Below are 10,701 nucleotides of genomic sequence, written 5' to 3' on the forward strand. Positions count from 1 at the left end.
CTCTGTTAAGTGACACCTGGATATTTTTTCCATTTAGCTGTTGTTCATTGTATTCCATTTTTTTCAAAGCGATCAAATCATAGGTTTTCTAGAATCTTCTACCTGTATTAGGGGCTGATTAGTCTCAGTCTTCTAAAAAATATATTTACACTTTAGATGTAGTAAGCACTAAGTAGAGTAAGTACTCAAAAATATTAATTTTAATTTTCAAAGGTATATTTCAGTTCAGGTTTTGACTTTATATATATTTATGTATATGTGTGTGTGTGTCATTTGGTCCTAAGTGTCTTACTTAATGAATGTTACATGAATTATGTTCACTTTATTTTTTATTAAACACAAAAATTATGTTTACCCTGCTTATATAGTAGCATAGAATTCAGTTTTTCAAAATAAATCTGTTAGACTATTTCCTCTTATATACTTAACTATGTTTAAAATACTTTAGTAATACAGTTACAAGATGTTGGGCCAGAGATTGAGGCTGTGTGTCCGCATATTTGATTCAGTGGTTGTTTGCTGATGAAACAGAATTTTTCAAACAAAGCAGCAAATATATAAACATTTGGGGATTAAAACTATATTGTTGAAGCCTAGTATTAATAGTATAGGCTAATTTTCTTTTCTCAATATGGAATTTTACCTAAAATTATGAACTTATCTAGAAGAGTTTTCGTTAAGCTAATTCAGTGTTGATGAGCCTTTCCTGTTTCCTCACACGCCTGCAGCCCGCCTCGTCTGGCGACGATAGGGCCATGTGCTTCACTTGCAGTGTGTGCCTCGTCTGTTGGGAACCTACTGATGAACCTTGGTGAGTCCTGACTTTTCTGGACATAATAGGCTGAGTGCTTCTATGTTTTATGTTTCTAATCTGTATATTAATACTCTTGCCATTTGTCATCTCTATTTTTGCCTCTGTTCTAAGAGAATGAGGTAATGCTGTCTGTGCTCTGTCATATCACTTGGCATACAGGATCTCTAAGGTCTTTGATTTCCCAAGGTCTGTACATGTGAGAAGTGCCAAAGAATGGAAGTATACTCTGACTGAAAACTAGAAGGCTATGACAAAATAAATTTTAAAAGCATGATTAAATTCAGCAGTTCAGCCTGTTCTTTTGTGGGCAGCTCATCAATAGGGAGTCCATGGAAGGAGGGCCTTAGGATTTACATTTCTAATTTCAAAGTAATTCTAGAGAGTCTGTTCTGGTGCATAAAATTTGAGAACTTGGTTAAACATTAGAGATCATGTATTGGAACCTCACTTTTACATAACTACCCTGAGGCCCTACTAATAGAAATAGTAATAATAGCAAACATTTGTATAATGTGTTTTATCAGGTACCGTCTTATGCACAACACGAATGGTCACTGTAGTGAAAAACTGGGAAATCTTACACGCCTTTTGGGAGGGGACTAGATAGATAAAATACATTCATATAATTGACTGATCCAACAGTTAAAGGAATAAGCAGTTAATTCTCTATTAATCATCATCAGTGCATTATTATATCAAGAAAGCTGTTGTAGAATGAACTATATAATAAGCTATTTATTTAAAGTAAAGAAAATTCTGTTTATTCTGTATGTATACATATGGGTATAAGTTTATAAAAATCTTTTAGGAGTATAATAGTGGCTGTCTGGAGTTGGGATCAGAGATTACTGGGGCTGGATATTAGGCCTGAAGTGTGTCTTTTGCTATATTTTAGATAGTCAAATGTCACTTATTAAAATGAAATTTTAATTAAAAAGTTAAAACTCAGATGAAATTAGAAAGAGGAAAAATGCTCTAAGGTTTAGCTGTGACAGAATCCGTTTCAAATGTCATGTGCCTGGAGAGATGCCATGTAAAAGCATTTATGTAAGACACCTTGTTGTACTACAAATTGTCCAGGATTTATATATGGACGTAGGTAAGTTGTAGGTGCAGTGTTGTTAAAGTGAGTGGTTAATATGTTACAGTGATCTTAGTAAAATGAAAATTTTTGGTATTTGAGTCTTTAATTACAGAATGTTATAGTTGTTCGGTTGCTGTCATGTCCGTCTGACTCTTTGTGACCCTGTGAACTTTAGTACACTCAGCTTCTGTATCCTCCACTATTTCCCCGAGGTTGCTCAAATTCATGTTAATTGAGTCGATGATGCTATCTAACCATCTTATCATCTGCTACCCACTTTTTTTGCCTTTAGTCTTTCCCAGCATCAAAGTCTTTTCCAGTGAGTTGGCTCTTTGTATCAGGTGGCCAGAGTATTAGAGCTTTAGCTTCATCAACAGTCCTTCCAGTGAATATTCAGGGTTAAATTAATTGTTTTTTTTTTATTTTTAAGAAAAAATATCATAGAGTTCTCTTTTAGTGTTACAGACTTAACAGCTTAGTTGCTTAAACTTTCCCTTTTTTAATTGGTGTAAAGGTCTGAACACGAGAGACATTCCCCAAACTGCCCGTTTGTGAAAGGTGAGCATACACAGAATGTACCATTGTCGGTCACTCTTGCAACAAGTCCTGCACAGTTTCCTTGCGTGGATGGAACTGACCGAATATCTTGCTTTGGGTCCGGGAGCTGCCCTCACTTTTTAGCTGCTGCAACAAAACGAGGAAAGATCTGTATATGGGATGTTTCCAAACTTATGAAGGTATGTTTTAATTTTGAAGGAACAAATCAGTAACTGAAAAAAAATCAGTTGTAAATTTAGGCTTTTCATTTATTTGTTTAGGTGCACTTAAAGTTTGAAATTAATGCGTATGATCCAGCGATTGTACAACAGCTTATTCTGTCGGGAGAACCAAGCTCGGCAGTTGAATCCAGGAGACCAACTTTGGCATGGCTGGAAGACTCCTCTAGTTGCTCAGATATACCAAAGTTGGAAGGAGATAGGTGTGTAAATTTGTTTTAATAATATTTATGGAAATTAAGTGTTTTCTCTTCCTAAATTGTATATTCTCTTAATTCTAATTAGACAGAAGGCATTTGATCAAGAGATTAGAGAGTCACTGTTTGGTTAGAAATCCAAAAGAACAGTATAATTCCTGAAATAAATTTTCATTCACCAACACCATAGTCTATAAAACATATTTTATTTTCTGTCTCAATCCATACTGATGGAATAATCACTCTATTGAAATATAAATTCTAAATAATGAAATCTTTGGATTAGACTTGTAATTTCACCTTCTACTAATTCTTTTCATAGAGCCGTTGAATCATTTGGTTCATTTCTCCTTTTTTCATTAGCACCTAAAATATAGAAATGGTAATCAATAGTGAAATAACCTGTGGTTAGGCTAGATAATCTAATTTTTATTTAAATGTATTAGTAGTTAGCAATGAGTTGAGGTACAATAATCATTGCCAATGAAAGATTCTGGTAGACTTGTGCTGGATTCTCTTCCATTCAGCCTTTCTAGAGCTTCATGATTTCTGTGGCTGTATTTGATCTGTGCAGGGGAGAGAGAGTGAGAGTGTAATCCACAGTCACCTAATTGTCTCCCAGGAGGCGCTTGTAACTCTGAACTGGGTTGGATTATAGAGCTACATTTGTGATGGTCCCATGGAGGCAGAATGAAGGGTTCCATAAGCCACTCAGCTGGTCTTCAGCAATAGCAGCTACCAGTTTGTAAGATTCTGAAGGCAGTAATGTGAAATGGAGCCTGCGTATCTGTGCTCAGATGTCTTGTATGGAGATCTGTCATTTCACTTGCAGGGCTTCTTGTGTTACTGATGTGTGATTGGTGTTACCCCACAGTGATTTAATCATTTTACCTCACTGTTTGGTAGTGAAACTGTACTAATGGAGATTTTTTTCATTATTAATGGAAAATTCACTGCATATGAAATGTCTAGTCCCTGTTGCTAATAGTATGTGGAAATTTTGGGTCTGTAAATGAATGTGGTCTGAGCTCTGGAACAGGCTGAATTAAAGCATCATGGTGTTCTCAGTTATTTCAAGTCCCTGTGAGAGCTTAATGAGAAAGCAGTTGGCCCATTGTTGTCTTGAGTTTGACCATATTTGCCAATAGAACTGAAAATGAATCCTGCTTGATCTCTGATTTTCTTAGAAATTAGTGGAAAATTATTCATAGAAGATAATGAACTCGGTATGTCCTGAACACACTGACTTTAATTAGAACTTTTGACTCCAGAGTTTTGTAATTTGAGGATTAAAATTTGAATCAAGGTGTACTTTTAAGATTATACAGATAGACACACACACCTTGGTAAAGTGTTTCACATTTTAGGTAAACGTATATCCAGTATTTCTGGTGGACAGGTGTTATCTGAGCTAGTGTGCTGGGGTTGAGATATAAATCCCTCTGCCCGCTTTTTTAAGAGAGTTAAAATCTTTTTGGGTAGAAGGTTACAAAGATTACTCTGGTGGTTGGAGGAAGCTGACGAGGTGGAGCTTTAAGCCCTTTATCCCTGCTTCCTCTGCTCCAGAGTTAGCAGGATTCCTGTTGGATTGGTATTGGATATAATGAATCAAACCACTTCTGCCTCTAAGGCTCAAGATATAGTATATATATAATAGTATATTTTATTTTAAAATGTACTGTTTCATTAGCTTGAGAAATAATACATTAACTGAATTAAAGCTTAATCAACAAGTTTAAAGTATTACAATGTAGCTTGCTTAGAAATTGTTTTTTGTCTGTTTCTACTTAGTAGGCAACATTTGTCTTTGTTCTGAATTTATTTAAGGAATATTTCGGATGTGTATAGTTTAATTAATGTATTTTTAATTTATTTGGTTGCATCGAGTCATAGTTGTGGCGTGCAGCCTGTCTAGTTGTGGGTGCATGGGCTTAATTGCCCAGTTCCCTGACAAGGGATTGAGCCAGAGAACTCTGCATTGGAAGGCGGATTCCTAACCACTGGATCACCAGGGAAGTCCTAAGGACACATTTAATTTTAACGAATTAACATTTTGTCTAGATGCCTCATTTCTATGTTATGTTTTTCAAATTGGCAAAAATTTCCTGAGTTAACTCTAAAGTTGCTTATATTGTTGTATATCTTAGTTATACACCAAAACTAAGATACATCTATACTATTAGCACATATAATCTTAACTAAGCATTTTAAACTTGTTCATATATTTTTTTGCCTGTTTATTACTTTGCAAAAGGTTTTATTTAATGTAAAAGACTTTAGTAAATTTAGTGTCTGTTGTGTAAGTATAGTTGACTTTTGAAAAGCGTGAGTTCAGTGTTGAACTGTGTGGGTCCAGTTATTTTTTAAAATGAATACTACACAAACTGTGGTTAGTTGAATCTGTAGATGCAGAACCATGGATGCAAAAGGCCAACTATTGTAATTTATACACAGATTTTCCACTGCAGGGAGGGCTGGTACATCTAACCTGTGTGTTAATGGTCAGCTATACATGCATGCTTATTGTAGAAATGTTGGAAAATATATGGAAGTAAATTGAATGGAGTCTCCATTTTCATACCATCAAGTCATGAAAGTTAACTTCAGCTGTGCAGTTTTTTTTTAATTCATGTGATTAAAAGAAATTTATTGATGCATCATTACCTATCAAGATTCACCCTTTTAAGTGTACAATTCAGTTGTTTTACTCATGATTTTATCACATGGCAGTATGAGTGTTTTTCTGTCAAATATATTTTTCAAAATACTATTTTGAAAACTTTCACAATAAAGCCTTTTTTTGGTGATTTAATTAAGGTAATTATCTGGCAATCCTTTGTAACATTCTTAGTAACTTCAGAACACCTAAACTCTGTCTTTAAATTTACTACTACTAGATTATCTTTTATTCTAAGTGTAGATGGGTAATATTTGGCTATTTTTCTTGATGCAGAAATCCTCAAAATCTACTGTGTTTTCTTGGTTTGGACTTCTTTATTTTGGATAAATTACCAGTCATTAATATTTCCTCTTAAGATTTATTTTTCCGAGCATCTTTATTATTTTTCTGAGACTAACCATTAGTATTTGAATAGCTTAAAGCTAACTTAGGAGCTTATCTTTTTCACATCGTTTTAAAAAATTTTTAAGTTATAGCATGAAATTGGTCATGGTAATTACTACCAGTTGAAAAAAACACAGAAATTTTGTCAAAAATATCTAAGCAAATATCTCCCCACCCCAGTTTCAGACGTTACTTTAAGCATTGCTAAGGGAGATTGCCAGTTATATTTTATAGCATTATAAATGCCTAGTTCTTTCAGATGGATGTGCCTGCAGTGTATTGTTTCAAAAAGGGAGAATTACTTTTCCTTCCTGTGAACTTCATCTTTTAATTTTTGTAGTTTATAAAAATTTTAGAACTACTATAAATGTGCTGATTGTTCATTCAGACACAGACTAATATTGTGCTGGAGTGCTCTGTAATTATATCTTTTTATCTTGTCTGCTAACAGTGGAGACAGAATAAAATTGGGTGCAAAGAGAGAGGCTGGCAATTTCTTGGCTACTTGTCTTGACTCTTAAGTTGTAGTAGTTTTCCTGCTTGTCAAGGATTTCTTAACATCCCCTCCCAAACAAGCAAAAAATAAATAAATAAAACCAAGAGTAAAACACAAATGGAATGCATGTTTCTGTGAAAACACTTCTATACACACATATTTACTCAGCTGTTCTAATTGGTTTTAGGGTATAACTTTGCTGAATTCAGGAGTAGAATGCTAAGTCACTTCAGTCATGTCTGACTCTGTGACCCTCTGGACTGTAGCCCGTAAGGCTCCTCTGTCCATGGGATTCTCCAGGCAAGAATACTGGAGTGGTTGCCATGCCCTCCTCCAGGGGATCTTCCTGACCCAGGGATCAAACCTGTGTCACTTCTGGTTTCCTCATTGGCAGGCAGGTTCTTTACCATTAGTGCCGCCTGGGAAAGTGAAAGTGAAGTGGCTCAGTTGTGTCCGACTCTTTCTGACCCCATGGGCTATAGCCTATCAGGGTCCTCAGTCCATGGAATTTTCCAGGCAAGAGTACTGGAGTGGGTTGGCATTTCCTTCTCCAGGGGATCTTCCTGACCCAGGGATTGAACCCGGGTCTCCTGCATTGCGGGTAGACACTACCATCTGAGCCACCAGGGAAGCCTGTCCCTAGTAATAGAGTGGTTATTAAAATTTTACTAGTGGAAGCTTGTGCTTGATTTTATTAGCTGTTTTTTTTTTTTCATTTTTATTTACCCAGACTGTCCCTGTCTATACCTATTCAGTTGTTTAAATCCTACAGATTCTACTATAAATTTTTAGAGATTACCACACTTTATTTCAGGCAAGCATTTATTTAATGAGTTAAGATGATTCACTATTAGCGTAATCAGGATTTCAGTCAACTTATACATTACATAAGCTAGTTGTGTGATGCTTACGTTTTAGACAAGAAACAATGGTTGTAACTTTATACTTTGCTTTCTCATGTGTACTTTATTTTGAAATGGAAATTTTTAATTTGTCTTTTTTAAGCGATGATTTACTGGAGGATTCAGACAGTGAAGAGCATTCCAGATCAGATTCTGTGACAGGTATGTAAAAAATGTTAGATAATCTATTTTTATATCCTTGCATTTATATAGTTTCTAGGTAGAGCTAAATACCAAATAATTCTGTATTTTGAGTACAAAGTCTAAATTTTCATTAATATACAAAGAAAACTCAATTATGTATCAGATCTTGAATTAGTAACGTATATGTAGTTTCATACTAAAAATTTAAATAGTACTTATTTACACCAAAGGAATTAAAAATGAATCTTACTAAATCTGTCATGTAAGTCAGTGACATTAAACTCTGCCCAATATGTTCAGTTCAGTTGTATACTGTATTGTGTTGTTAAATAAATGTAATGTTTAAATCAATGATTAATAATTACTAATTAGTGATTTCTTATTCCCAAAAGAAAACTGTATGAAATATTAAGGCAAAGGGGTATAAAAGGCTTCATATTTTAATGTAGTTATAGGCAAGGCATCTCAAAATAGTTTTATTGTATCAGAATTCAAATCCTGTCATTTATTATAGTGCGATTGCATTTTCTAGTGTATAAAATAGTGATATTTAAATCTCTTATTTATAATTTTGGTAACTAAGATTAAAATTCGTGAAGCAGAGTACTTGGGCAGTAGCCACTATTTTAAATAAGTGACCATTATTAAATTCTAGCTGTATTCTAATGTCAATGTCATGAATTAAGGACATACATAACTTATGAAATCTCTTTAGAGGAAACTTGGTTTTGGATAGTTCGGTTGTTAAAAGTTACATGTCAGATGTTAGTATAGTGTAGCCGATGCTCTCAATTCTAATTTGTTGTAAATTTTTTTTTTAAAGCCACCAAACAGAATACTGCACTGGTTTTTAGATTCACCTTCATTTGTCTTTTAAGGTAGTTCTTAGAATGAAAAAATTAAGAAAAGTAGGAAACTGCCCTGAATAATAACACAAATGTGTAATTAGGTCTGGGGAGAAGAATTGATTGCGTTTAAAAATGTAGTTTGATGAAGTGTGCTCTTTTTCCAGTTTGTTACCCCTTGGCCAAAGAAAGGGCTACTGTTGCAGTTTTAAACATCTGACAAGAATACACTGGTCATTGATTATCTGGAGATCTGGTTAGAGCTTCAACTCTTACAAAATAAGTCTTTGGTCTTGTCAAGTCACTTAAACTCTCTGGGCTTCAGTTTTTCCTATGTAAAGTGAAATGTTTGAACTAAATGTTCTTTTTTCTGCCCTTAAATTTTTTTTATTCTAACTTTACTCTTTCCTTTGTATGCTGTTGCTTAACTCTTTCCTCTTGGTCTAAGGATCTCAGTAGGTATTTTTGTAATTGTAGTTGTTGCATATTGATCTGTTTCCTTAACCCTTTTTTACCTTTATATTTTTCATCTATGCCTGTTTGATCTTTCACACTTCCTTTAGATCCTGTTGTCCTCTTCACTTCCCGGTACCTAGAATATTACTGTATGTTTTTGTTGACTCTTTTCTATGATACCTCCTTTAAGGTTGGGAGTGGTGTCCTTATATAGTATTGAAACTAGGTAGCTGTGGTATGAGAAAAAAAAAAATCCTTCCAGTGTAGAATTTTTACTTTATTTGAGGATTTGTAAGTGGTTCATTCATTTATAGTAAAATATGTATAACCTTTTAAACTAATTTTATATTGAGAGACTATTGGTGAATTTATGAAGGCTTGTGATATTAATGGGAAATGTATTATCTTCTTGAAGTATGTAAAATTAAGTAATAGATGCTATTTCACAACTTACATTTCCTAGCTCTAAGCTCGTCCTATCAATTTGAATGATATGATCTGAAGAATTATAGGTTGTATTTATTAATTTCAAAAGTGTAAGTGGAAACTTAAGAGATGTTTATCTGTTTTTTAGTTGAAAGTTAACGATTTTTGAAAGTATCTAGATGATACAGGAAAGACAAGTTTGCTCTTTGGTCCACATATCAGAATAAAGGAGTGCACCTTCTTTTGTAGAGTGGGAAGAGTGTTTGGCAAGAGACTGAAGAATAATTCAAATTGAAATTTGATGGTTCAGGAATATGCGTAACTTAAACTTCTGAAGTTGGCTGGTAGAACTGTGGGACTGACAGTAGCTCAGTAAGCAGGATAGAGGGTTTCCTGATATGATTATCTGAAGAATATTATACTGCAGGATATTTGTAGGTATGTTTTATAAAAATTTATTTTGTGGTCCAGTTGGTTTGAGAAATTCTGAGGCAAGTAAAGATCACAGTTTTCCTTAACTGCAGTATTGACAGTTGTCGTTGTGTTTTGCCAGTCTTATAAGGGGAATGTAGAGTCCTCGGAGAAGGCAGTGGCACCCCACTCCAGTCCTCTTGCCTGGAAAATCCCATGGACGGAGGAGCCCGGTGGGCTGTAGTCCACAGGGTCGCTGAGGGTTGGACACGACTGAGCGACTTCACTTTCACTTTTCACTTTCATGCATTGGAGAAGGACATGGCAACCCACTCCAGTGTTCTTGCCTGGAGAATCCCAGGGACGGGGGAGCCTGGTGGGCTGCCGTCTGTGGGGTCGCACGACATGACTGAAGCAACTTAGCAGCAGCAGCAGAGTCCTAGACGTTGATTAAATGGTTGAGAAGCAGCAGAGTAGTAATGTTACCTGTTATATTTTCTTTTTTAATGGATATTCTCATCTCACATGACCTTTGCTTTGAATATTGTCTTAACTGTGGTTAATATATGTAACTAATGGTTAATTTATTTTCTTTTAAAATGTGCATAGACTAAAATAGCTTTTCCTTGGCAATTTCCTATCATAACTTATCAAGTAAGTTACAGTTTAGTTACAGTGTTATTTATTTATTTATTTATTACATGTTATAAAAATCTCACTGTCAGCTTTCAACCTCATGTCTAAATGAGTGAATTCATAGAGTAAATATATGTAATTATTGCATGGCAATATAAAGACTGCACATGAATATAATCAAATGAGTGGTTAAATAAACAACTTACTAGTACAATTAAATTGTGAAGTTTATAACTAAGTTTTTTCTGCTTAGTGAGACATGGATATTGTTTTAGATGACAACAGTGACATTATATGAAATGAGAAGATTATGCTCAGAAAATAAAGAAGTCTTGATAAAGCTGTTAGCATTTTGAAGATACTGTTTATGAAATGGTTAACAAAATGGTATAAACAGAGCTTTCAATATAACTCAAGTGTTTGATGTTCCATAAATTTCTCTTGTTCATT

General features: G+C 34.5%; 1 protein-coding gene across 6 annotated transcripts in view; it reads left to right on the forward strand.

The window, feature by feature from the left end:
- BIRC6 (baculoviral IAP repeat containing 6) overlaps positions 1 to 10,701 on the forward strand; it is a 210,165-nt gene that overhangs the window by 40,536 nt on the left and 158,928 nt on the right. For all 6 annotated transcript variants that reach the window (XR_001918779.1, XM_018055092.1, XM_018055093.1 and 3 more), the window contains exons 6-9: positions 729 to 811; positions 2,413 to 2,635; positions 2,717 to 2,877; positions 7,437 to 7,495. Coding sequence is in view for 5 of the 6 variants with exons in the window: in XM_018055092.1 (XP_017910581.1) it covers positions 729 to 811; positions 2,413 to 2,635; positions 2,717 to 2,877; positions 7,437 to 7,495 (526 nt within the window). In the remaining variant the exon portion in view is untranslated. The remainder of the gene's footprint in view (positions 1 to 728; positions 812 to 2,412; positions 2,636 to 2,716; positions 2,878 to 7,436; positions 7,496 to 10,701) is intronic.

Source organism: Capra hircus, chromosome 11 (assembly GCF_001704415.2).
Source record: "Capra hircus breed San Clemente chromosome 11, ASM170441v1, whole genome shotgun sequence".
Classification (NCBI taxonomy): Eukaryota; Metazoa; Chordata; class Mammalia; order Artiodactyla; family Bovidae; genus Capra; species Capra hircus.